This window comes from Dinoponera quadriceps, unplaced genomic scaffold (genome assembly GCF_001313825.1).
Source record: "Dinoponera quadriceps isolate SergipeBrazil2010 unplaced genomic scaffold, ASM131382v1 scaffold696, whole genome shotgun sequence".
Classification (NCBI taxonomy): domain Eukaryota; kingdom Metazoa; phylum Arthropoda; class Insecta; order Hymenoptera; family Formicidae; genus Dinoponera; species Dinoponera quadriceps.
Genome location: NW_014554799.1, coordinates 1,405,000 through 1,417,427, shown reverse-complemented (window position 1 = coordinate 1,417,427; position 12,428 = coordinate 1,405,000). Strand labels below are relative to the sequence as shown.

At 47.5% G+C, this 12,428-nt stretch overlaps 1 protein-coding gene across 13 annotated transcripts in view; it reads right to left on the bottom strand.

Annotated features, from left to right (window-relative positions):
• LOC106741986 (disks large 1 tumor suppressor protein) overlaps window positions 1-12,428 on the bottom strand; it is a 541,974-nt gene that overhangs the window by 175,575 nt on the left and 353,971 nt on the right. The window contains exon 1 of one of the 13 annotated variants that reach the window (XM_014614506.1): window positions 10,258-10,365. The exons of the other annotated variants lie outside the window; for them this stretch is intronic. Within the exon in view, the coding sequence (XP_014469992.1) occupies window positions 10,258-10,356 (99 nt within the window). The 5' untranslated portion in view covers window positions 10,357-10,365. Of the gene's footprint in view, window positions 1-10,257; window positions 10,366-12,428 lie in introns of those variants that run through there. 13 annotated transcript variants of the gene reach the window in all.

Here is a 12,428-nt window from a genome sequence, read left to right as displayed (position 1 = left end):
GGGGGGGGGTTTCAGCGCGTCGCTCAAGCGATCAAACGCCCACGGGATGACTAATGATCCTCGTCAGACGAGATTAGCAAAACGATATTTAAGGGAAAAAGAAAAAAAGACAAATCTCCTGGATTATACAAGTGTGACTCGGAACAATAGATTGTTAGCAAAGAATACACCGGCACGCCGTCCGCAATTCCGATACAGCTATCCTCGAACCGTTGTAATTAGCCTTATTTGTATAGATTGGGGTTTCAATTAACGACATCGCGAGCATATGAACGATACGAGGACTCGATACTCGCGCTCTCTCACTCGGGAAATTTGTTCCGTCCAGAGCGTCATCACGGTGAATGATTCAATTAATCTCGTCTGTTCCGCGATTTGCGGAGTTACCGATAAATTATCGCTCATCATCCCCCCCTCTCTCCCTCCCCTTCTCCATTTAGGCCCTCGCCATGCAGCGGTGTAATTTTAATTACACGAATCAATCGGTCCAAGCGTCATTGCGCGATCTCGATACGTCAGGTTGTAATCAATTTTTCCGGCCGAGCTGACTCCTGGAAAATCATGCCGCATAATCGAGCGCGCACCTCTGAAAATGCATTCGCGTGGTTGTCGAACGGACCGTCTCCCACGTGAATAACAACGCCCGTAACGGAGCGAGCAATGGAGTATTGCGCGTTTCGAGAATAATAGTTTCGCTAATAACGCTGTTTAGACGCGTTACGTCAAACATACGCAATCGATAAGAGGCGAGGTCACATTAAACGACAACTGTTCCCGTGCCGTCCTCATTCCTCCGTCGCTCTTATTGGCATTGAGATTCAATCTATCCCGGTATTACGTTTATTGATTATTCATCTGTTAAGTATGAATTTCTCTTTCTATCATTCATTAATTATCCCCTGTAATATCCCCAGCATTAAATTCTATCCCTCCTCGCTTCGATCCGTCCTGATTTTAAATTTTCGTTTCAATTTAATATATGCGTTTGCCTCTTGGGTTTGTTTAATGTGAAAAACATAAATTAATATCAAATATATAACATTTATATATAATAATATTTTATATTAATAAAAACGTTATTGTTTCACTAAATTAAACCATGTCGTTTGATAGAAAAAACAATATTATTTAGAGGAAATATTTCGTTTTCAATAAAAAAAGATTTGTCTTAGTATATATTAAATATTATTTCACTGAAATACACACAAAGAAGTTCTTTAATGTTATTCTCACATATGGTATTTCTTTCATTTCTTACAAATAATTTGTTGCTTGCGACAATCATTGTAATGTTTGGATGAAAATACAAAAGAAATATGTTATTTCACATGAAGATACTTGTTGTTTGAGAAACTAAATAATCTTGTTTGTTGAATCAAGCATTCGTTTGTTCGCTCTATTTCAAAAGATAAATTTATTTCAATTAAAGAAATTTTATTAAACCCAAAGAAATCTTTTCCACTGTGTGCCGGGGAAAATATTTCCGGGCGACTTAAGACCATGAAACAGACGTGTATCGATGAAATATTGTTTCCTTATAGCTTCCTTGTCATTTTTAAGGGGATATGATCGACAAGAAGCGCTGCGTCGAAGCGTTGCGTGAAACATCGAGAGATAAGATCTCATGGATTCTCTACGGCGCCGTTGGGTGCAACGTAGCAGCTTGCTTGGATAAACTTAGCTCGTATTTCTCGGACTAAATGCTGTTTCCGGGATCCTTCCTTCCTTCCTCTTCACGTCGGATCCGTAGATGGCGTACATAGGCGCGCGCGGCTATATATATAAAAGCACCCACTACTTAGCCGCGGGAAGTCCTCGGGACGACCTTAAACGCTTCTCGTATCTATCGAGCGTGCGAATTACTCCCGAGTGCATCTTGCGTTCGCGAACTTTTGCACCTACTGACTTTCACCGTCGTTGCGCTGTTCGACTCGCGTTATTGAGATTGATAACTGAGGAATTAAACGCTTGAGAAGAGAATCAGGTGGTGCCAGAAACACGTGTTACACGCAATGAGAAAAATCTTAATGAAAAGCATTCTTCTAGGTTCTCTATCGACTCTTCGCATTTATATCAACAAGATAAGCGCTCGTAAACGTCCGATAGAATGCGGAAGTGCGAAATTCAATCGAGACGCAACGTCGAGCGAAAGGATATTGCATATTGCTTTGTGATACACAATGGCGTACAGTCAGCGTCATATATGCTGTACTATTTCTAGACGCAAATTTACACGCGATTTTCAGCCTTACATTGAGATTAAAAAAATATCTAAAAATGAATATGTTATTCGATGAGTGTTAAAAATACATTTACTTAAATGTAAAATCTGTTATTGAAACAGAATAAACAATCATTTTTATGAAAAGCTATAGATGTAAAAAAAAATATATATTTCCTCATTGAAACATTTTCCCCCAGTGCAGAAATATGTACATTAGTACAAATAAATATGTTATTGGTATTCACAGAATAAATGATTTTATTTATTGAATTTTTTTCCTCCTCGATGTACGCATATCTTATAAAATATCTTATAAAATCGAAAATCGTACAACTGCAGGGCAGAAAAAATGTGTTAAATTTAATACATTTCTTATGTCTCAAATGACTCGTTCAAATTTCTGTACAAATCTTTGGACAAGGACCGATTTTGACACAAACAGAAAATGTTACTGTGTAGTTACGATGGCTCTAATTATAATGGTTCCGACCTTGTACGCATACATGTGTCGAGCTGACCATTACGTACCTCTCGATCCAGAGAGTGATACGATATATACGACGCCAACGGTATGCTTCTTCAACGGAGACGCGCGTATTCGTCGTTCTTCGCGAAGCTTTATCAAAGCGCGCAAATGAAAGAGACGCGTACACACGCGCGTTCGTATCCACGGTATTACGGGAAAGCTCGGGTTTACCCGATTTTGCCGTGCGTACCGCGGCGTAATCTTCTTTAGCGGCTCGATTTATAAAATAGTCATGCGCCTTCCTCTGCGCGGCGGGAAGAACGAGGAGGGACGGAGAGACGCCGACAATAACACAATCAGCGGCGCCCCTTTTTCTAGCGGCAGCTCGGCAGCGCGTTAAATTAGTCGCTTTTATTAAAAACGTCCATATTTACGGCCCCGCCGGGCGGCTTCGCTCGCTGCGGCCAATAGCATTGTTATGCAAAACGCTTTAATCAAGACACTCCGCGCGCCGAGCGAGCCGCTCGTTCGGTGCGCTCGCGGCGACACGAGTAATCGCGTAATTTCGATATACGACCCGGGGTATACACCGGCAACCCCCGTAAAATCGAGTCCGCGAGCAGTTAAGTCTCCCGCGCAATTAAAGCGCGGCGGGACACGTTATTTCGCGCCCGATACGCCACCGGGCATATCTCGGGATATGTCGTCTCTCGTTTTTACGATCGAGCGTGCGCGCCCGCGCGCGCGCGCGCGCGTGTGTGTGTGTGTGCACGTCATCGTAGGATTTTCCGCGGCCGGCGAGTAATGGAGTAGCCGTTCGCGTGATCTCTCGACGTCGGTGAAACAATACCGAGCTTTACGGAAATGATATGTGATAATAGGATCGCCTCTAATTACGTGACCCGTTATCGAGATCGTTCTTGCGTGCGCGAAGTCGAAAAATCTGGAGCGAGATCGTAATCCCCACGTGCGTGGGTCACACCATTTCGCTCGAGATTATCGGCGCAAAGGTCGGCGCGAAGTTTAAGGGCTAATGTAATAAGAAAGCGCTGACTCCGTGTATACACTCTATTAGGTCCACTGATTGCTCAGAAGCGTGATAAGAGTTAATCGCGTTTGGCTGATCAAATATACGTACACACTCGCCGGGTCTCATTGGCTTCCTGTTGAACGTATATCTCATTCGTTAAATGCGATCAACAGCGCTTTATACGTAAATTAACGCTCGAACTGCCCAGCTGGTTTTTAAAATAAATTTCACGAGGCTCGAAGTTGCAACGCGCGTAATTGTGTACACAGAGTGACGATACAATCGAACGAAAATCAATTATATGTCCAATGAAAGGAAGATGGTATCTGCTTCTACTTTTCCATACGTATTTCACGTCCTGATTGGTCCTTCAGCCCAAATTTACATCTTATATGTATGATTACGCCAATTCGTGTGCGAAAGTACCTAAGCTAATGGAGCACAGAAAGGCGTGAGTACTGAAACGTTAGCAATAGGCAAATTGGCCGATCCACAATCGATTATTCTTCGATCGTAAGGAGAACAGTATTGAGTCATTATTTATGCGTTTTTCTACGTGCTATGGCCTTTAATGAGACGTGTCGATATCGCAATGGCGGTCATTGGCGACACACGTGTCGATACGTGAACTTCTCTTAGCCCGGACGCAATTTCGTCCGTCGAGACTTGCGAGAGAGTGCGCTTCGTGACCGTATGCTGGCCGTATTTCGAAAGCTTGATTGGCCGTGCGCGCGCGCACGCGAAAGCCCTAATCGCGGCGACGCGTTTGCCGAAGTTCGCTCGGCGTTCGCGCAACGCGACGCGATTTTATTTGCCGTGCACTCGCCGCGCTTCGCTAACGTGACGTAAAGGCAAACAGACCGGCGCGATCGGCCGCGACACACCGACATCGTTACGTGCCATATAATTTCGCGGGGCCCCGATGCATATCGGCTCGTCCGTCCGTACGTAATGTTATAATTTCATAATCGGCCCACCATTAAGTGGATCGTTAAATATTCCGAGGACGCGGGCGCATTTTCGGCAAACGCGATCGAGGGGGCCGCGATACGCCGCTCGTTTCTTCCGCGCGATTAAACCGGAATAGGCATATAAAAGAATTAAAAAAAAAAACACACACGGAAGGTTTACTCGAGATTTAATTTCGAGAGGAATATCGACGGAGCCTTCGTTCGGGGCGGTCTCTCTTTAAACGTCATTAACGAGAAGTCACAAGGAACGAGGAGGGTTCTTTCGGTCCGGGCGACTTTTACAGAGGGTCGACGGCCGTTAAGGTCCGCCGTAAAGCGCCGATATACGTCTTACCGCGTGCAATTTTTGCGAAAAATTAGGGGACGCAGATGCACCGCTTCATCCGGAATTTTTGCATGTAGATTGGGGCGTAAGCGCGGGGATCGCGCGGCCGAGCGACGAGGGGGCGAAGAGACGGAAGAAGGTAATTTCGAGTTCGGGTAGATGTATGTCCGCGCGATAAAAGTAATGAGATCCATTATAACGAGGTAAGCTGCCCGTTCGCCAACTATCTATTCTCTTTTACCCGGGGAAACGCCGCCGAACATCGCCCTGGGTCGCCTCCCCCCCCGAGCCATTGCACAACGGCGAATTTACACTCGCGCGAGCCCCGTTCTCTTCCCGTCTCCGCGAGCCATCGTCCGTGTGAGTTATGGCGGTCACGGGCAATCGTTAATATTTGTAGACCGGCCCGTTTATATTAAATATCGGGAGAATGCCATATATACGGGCGTACACGCGCGATTTCCACTTTCCGCGAAGCCATCGTCGCGCTTACGGTCGCTGTTGCGAGGTATCGTTTCTACGAAATTCCAACGTGCGCGTGCGTAATTTGAATAAAAGGTGTCATTTGTTCGTGAAGCATTAACAACGGTGGGGACTCTCGGGGAAAATTGTCGCGGTGGCCTCAATTAGATCGACTCCTGGAGACACGTCATGCGAGATATATTTCCCTTCGCATTGAAATCGTATTATATCACGACGACGACGGCGAATACTACTACTACTACTACTACCACCGGATCCGCCGGGTAGGAGGGGAGCATTCCAGTAAATTTAAAGCTCCAATCGACGTCGAAGTAATCGACTCTTAAGTGTCACATGCAGACCCGTCGTTTTATTAATCCCGCCATCTCGTCGTCAGAAAGTGTTCCTGCCTCATCGTCATCTGCGGCAATGAGAGGACGCGGGGCTAAATTGAAATTTGCATGAACGCCTCGCGGAATCGCTTACGTTCGCGCCGGGAAACGTATCCACCTTTCGGTGATGCGGGAGATCGACAGAAAGAGAGAGAGAGAGAGAGAGAGAGCACGCGGAAGAAACGCACAGCGTGGAAGACACGTCGCAGAAAATTGGACGGGAACGAAACTGCTCATGTGCGAAGTGGTTTCGAAGGTTGCGGATACATACGTGGTTAAAGTCGCGCACGCCACGCGCATCCCGGCGTAAATTGAAGAAAAACTAGGTCAAAGTATAATAGCGCGACCGATCTAGATAGCGCAACGTTGAGAGGCGAGGAAAATGGCCGCGCGACGTAACGCGACAATCGAACGCCGCCGTGTCGGCTAAGATCGGACGAAGAGTTGAATCACCAAGAAACGGTGGCATTCACGACCTCGTCGATGGCATCGCGACCTCGAGAGTGTCTCGAATGGGTGCGTGCCGTTAGCTCCGCCGTACCTCGTTGACAGTCTCCGCGAAGCGAGATGAGGTCGCCTGTATACAAAGTGCGTCTTGCAATTTTGTCGCTAAGTAATGACGTACTTTCGAGCCGGCAGAGCGGAGACAGCGCGCGCTTTGTTGAAATAATTAATAAGCTTAACTTTGTTGAGATAACTTATGAGCGAGGGGACTAAATCGACGCGTTGATTTACACGATGCCGTCGTTACGATGTCTTTAATAAAGTCTGCGGAGGAATTTTATATCCACGGCACACAGCATGGCCATTTCATTCTTTTTCTTTGATGGTGAAGAGTATCTCTCTCTCTCTCTCTCTTTCTCCTGCTAACCCGTTAACACCTGCTCGCGTTGCACTCTCATTTCGGAGAGAGTATATTTTGAGACTTGTTACTTCTTATTAAAAAGGCTCCTTCGTGTGCAAAGGGTTAATATAAAGTTCGATTTGTTTTGACAAAAGCCACAAAACACAAAAAATTGATCGATTTTATTGCGCGTTTTTAAAACCCGACCGACTCAATCTCATAGCGAAGCTGAATAACGGGAATAGATAGAAATTACGATTAACGATCGAAAGATTATCCGCACAAAATGCCGACTGTTCGGAAACATCTCGCGTGCGGAAACGGCGCGTATTCCCGCGTAAAAGAATAAACGTCCGTCGGAATTTGTGGATCGTGTACGTGTGGTCGTTGCCTTATCGTTGCTTCGAATAAGTTCGCGGGAACAGGTGGGATCCGCGGCGGATCCCGGGCGTAAATCAAAACGTACGTTGCAACCGTAACAAAAGGAGCGCCGGGGTATAATTTTCTATCAGACGCCGAAGCGCGATTTATTTGCGGCGGGGAAACGGCCGCGGCGCCGGTTTGCCTCGCAGCATCTCGCTAAATTTACAGCGGTCGTCGGATGCGCGAGCTCGCGTACTGGAATTTTAATCAAACGCGGAATTGCAATTATGCTACTTAGAACGCGAAGCGAAAGAGAAACGCGCGCTGCAATAATTACGACTTCCTTGCGGCTACGTGTTACGTTATCGGGGCTTCAAGCTCGCGCTACGATATCGCGCCGTTGATGTTATAATCAGTCTCAATCGATCGATTATCCCGGAGCCCGTTGCCCATCGTTGGATGCGCGCGAACCGCGTAGAATGTCTCGGCCAAGATCTATGCGGTGGAACATTTATGCAGTCGGACAATCCCGGGGTTATTTGTAGGCTATTCAGCGACTATTCCAGGAAGGTACGACATCGCGCAAGAACTTTGATAATCTGTAACATCCGGATGGTGCGGAGTGTTCCCAGAGAGATACACGGATGCGCTATCATTCCGGATACGTGGTATTAACTTTATCCGAGAGAAGAGGAGAGAGAGAGGGGAGGGATGAAGGATCTTATTAAAGAACTCGTTATTAGAATTTATCTTGGTATCCTGTATATTGTCAATTTCACACTGCGGTCTCTCTCCTCCACGGAAGCATTTGCATTTTGGCGTGTCTGCAACGTTCTTCCGGAAACTCTCTCAATTATGTGCTTGATATTTATGATCTGTGCATGCAGAAATTTTTGTTCAACGATACAGCATACTAATAGTATAATTTACTAGACTATATGCACGAGAACAGCAGGAAGACTTTAGACTTTAGAAGTTATTCATTGTGTTTATAATACAGACCATATAATAATATCGTTCACGTTGTTTTCTAAATTTCCCCTAAATTTACCCGGAAAAACTCAGTATCACTTCAAGATTTACATTTTCGTATACAAGCAAAAATGTATAATCTTACATGAAGATAAAACTTGCTTACATGAAGCAATTCTATTACAGTTCCACTAAGAATATCTTATTATTATTCAAGAATAATTTTCATGAATGGAGAAGGAAGGAACGATCTCTTCAAACTAAGAATCGTATCAGAAATAACGGTCTCATCAAACTAAGAATCGTATCAGATACGATATCGTTCTTCTTAAAGATATCGTCCTTTCTATCCAATATCTCCTTGCCTTATACTATATAAGAACACGAGTTTTGAATGGGTACTAATTTTTTTTTTCGCGTACTGCCTTGAAATTGTCCCGACGTTATAAGTATTAGGATATACTATAAGTATTAGGATATACTCGGCTGGGGCCGAGCAAGACTACCATGGGTACTTCTTCGGTTCATGAATGTTTATATCTCCGAGAAAAATTCTCCGCGTATATCTGCATAGATTACAGCCCACGATACAAAGACACGTTCGTACATTCGACGATAAAAATCGAGAGAGCAGCTTATCATCGTTCGCTTATCCTGCGAGACTGCCGACGGGGAGAAGCTCACGTTTCTCCGCATCCTTCCGAAAGTAGGAGGATGGTATACGCGATATCCGCAATCTGCATTTGGAATTGCGTCGGAAGCCGACACTTAGCCCTATTTTCGCGGGACGGACGACGTTCTTCCGGGTAATCGCGTTCTCTTCGAAGCCGGCATTGCGGCGACGTTTAAACTCGACCGCGCGTCGCCGATTAAATCAGATTAAGCCCGCGCCGGAGAGATGCGTAACGGGTGACTCTGGAAAGTGCTTTTTAATTGTCGCGCGGACGACAAACGAGACTATAAGATGAAAGAAATGAAAGAGAGAGAGAAAAGACAGTTGCAGCTCCTCGAAGACGCGACCTTTAACGTCCGAAAACACGTTCGTCTCTTCTACGGAGACGAAATCAGAGACGGCGGAGATAGAACGGCTCGCTGATGTTTCACGAGATAAATCGCGGCCCTGAAAACAGCGACTGAAATCGTTCTCTCGAGAGGGCGAATGGAAAATCTGCTCGCGTAACGTTCACAATCGCGATGCAATTCCGAGGAGTGATAATTGATCCGAAGTGATCTCGCTTCGCGTCGACGTGTGCCGCCTGTTCGGCGGAAATGCGCGTCCCGACCGGCACGGTAACTGCGAGAGCGAGATAATCCCCCGTCCCGAATCGAGAGGACGTCGCTATCCACAGTTAAGAATCGTTAATGCACCGTGCGCGAGATAAAAATAAGCTCGGCGAGTCAAACAGCCGCCATCGTCTCGGTTGTTATCGTTAAAGCTCATCCTCCCAAAGATGAGCGTGCTCTACGTGATTCGCATCGCGGAATCTAAAGTCCCGATCTAGTTCACTCACGGGTAGCTAGTCCATTCGGATATATCCATAGTACTCGCTTCCGAGTTATTCGCTTCCGTTTAATTGCGATGTAGATTAGCTGGTCATTATCTACGATTCTCGACGACTCAGTAAACCCTGCGACTTCGATAAGTCAATTAATAGTTAATATATTAATTAAATAATCTTTTACGTTGTGTGAAAGCACAGTTTAGGAATTAACGAGAGAAAGAAAGAAAGAGAAGGGGAGGGGGGGAGAAAGAGAGAGAGAAAGGGGGAAATAATTTCATGTAATATTTCTAGTAAAATATATAATATTTAGTCCGTTTTGCGTTTTGCGCAAACTGAGGATGAAAAGCTGATTATGTCGCATCTCACGCTGCAGCATTGGGAATTCGGTCCAATTTCGTTATAATGAAACAGCCCGACATGATGAGCTCTGTTCCGCGATTGTTAGGTTATTTACCACGCGCATTTCCGCACGTATTTACCATCTTTGAATAATAAACAATCAAAAATGGACGTTGTTGCGCGATCGACGAGACATTGGGTTTTCAACGCGACCGGAGAATGGGGGGTGCCCATAGTAGGAAGCCGATAAAATATACACGCGCGGTTTAATCTCTGGCTCCGCCATTATTGGCGGTGGGAGCAAGAGGAGCGCCTAGATGGAATTACAATACAAAGGCGGGGAGGGGGTTTGTACAGTTTCACCTACCAATTGCGGCCAGTGGACCGTGAGGTAGACTTTGGCGCGGCCGAAGAGCCGCAATCTTCGTAATCTCCTCAGTTTCTTATCGTTAAAGCCCATCCCCATGAAGACGGGCGCGACACGTGATCCGCATTGGCATTCCAGGTTGAAAGCGTCCGTTTTCCACCACAACGACGAATACGACAACAACGATCTGCACTTCGCGCTTTTCGCGCCGTCCTCTTCTTCGTCGCACTGCCCTCCCGTGACCGCGACTCGATCACTTCGGGGGGAAGAAAACTTTCCAAGGGATCAGTCCCGGATGGGTCGTGCTAATCGAAAGCGAATGGGGTTAGCGGGTGGGTCCTCGTTAATTAATTGATCTCGCGAGCGAGGGGTGTAACTTCGAGATCGACTGTTCGAGCGGAGGTAGAGAAGAAGCGGACCGCGCGACTTCGCGTCTGCAAGTTCATCGCTTGTTACTTTGATCCTTTTCCCGCGTAATTTCTTCCGATGGAATTGACGACGAATCTGGGCGAAACGCGTGGGAAATTCTCTAAGAAATTTATCCGAGTAGAGACGATGTGACGTTAGTGACACGGCTGGGTGGAATGACGGTGAAGCGAATCAATGAAGTAGTCGATCTCGATAACATTCGGAATCGCGACGAAGTCTCGAGGAGAGAATGGAATTTGGGAGTTTCTCTCCGAGCCTCGACTTGGAGCGCGGGGAGGAGAGCCGGCACAATCGGGAACACCCCGTCACGTGACTTCCGCCGAAGCTGGCCTTGAACGAGGCGGCGTCTCGGCTTTCAACACAGCCCACGACTGCACCGTGCATCTGCATAATTGTCTCTCGGTTTCGCACTTGTCACGACTCAGCCCGGGCGAGCATCGCGATGATTTTATCGCGTTCGTCGTCGCGCTCGACATGATTTATCTGTCGTCTGTCTGCCGTCACATCTCTCGACTCTCTCGATAACAGGAAGAGAGAGAGAGAGAGAGAGAGAGGGAAGTAACTGCGTCGTGTTCGCGTGTGACCGCAAGAGCGAAGTGACAATTGTCGGCACGATCTCGCGCGATTTCTTATTCCTTTATCTTGACGCGAAATGACGCTCGATATTTCGTGACCGCGATACAATTGGAGGAACTAGCATCTACGTGCTCCCATCGGAGTTCCCCGCGTCCGCGATTAGACGATCGAACATATCGTCGGTGTACTCGGTGTACCAGCTCGCGATGCTCGAGATTGGTACGCGCGGCCCGTTTACGTCAGCCGCCCTAATAATAGACGAACGAGGCAATTACTGTTTATAAATAACCCTGTTGTGTCCGCGGATCGCGCGTTTAATAATCGGGTAAACGCGAGGCGACGTAGCGCCCGGTCGATCGGTGAGCACACGGTCGGGCCTCGCTCGGGGCGAAACCGCAGAAGAAGCTCGAATCCGACCGAAAAGCTCCGCGGTCGCGGTTATCCGCTCGCTGTTATTTTCCCGCTGCTCGTCTCGCGACAATTTCATTCATCTTGCGACACGGTAGCTCGCGAAACCGCGCGAATCACGAAATCGGGTGAGCGCACGTCACATTTCCGTACGACCGACGCGAACATGCCCGAGCGAAGTTTTCATTCATCTCGAAGTTCCATTCCCTCCGTCCCGACAGATCGAGGACATCATCCTCCGTTGACCGAACGGAGCGTCAAAGGTCGAGCGGACGATTCGGCGAGGAAGGAACGTCCACTTCGACTGAGAGTCACCCTCGACGAGGACGTCGGAAGGATCGAGATAATTCGGCTCGTCGGATTTACAATTTGCCGAGTCTTCCCGGGAGCAGCCGCGGGTCTAGGAAGGGAGGATGAAGAGAAGGAATTGACGAATCGAATCCTTCGAAGGACGCGGGAAGAACGCCGTGGGACGAACAACGTGATCGTTCGCGCCGGCCACCGTAGGACGCACTGGCGGAAGAGATGGAGCGGATCCTGCGGGTCGCGAACCGCGCGAGTGACTGCCGAGTGCTGGCGAAGTTTGCCAGCTACGGGGGTGCTGCGAGAGGGATGCTGCCAGCTGGAGTGGACGGCGCAAGATCTACCCCCCACGCGTTCGCGCGCGCGCCCGCGAACTACACCCCCGCCGCGCCACCGCGACGTCGTTTCTCCGGCGCAGCTCTCTCGCTACAGTCCCTCCTTCCCCCCCCCCCCCC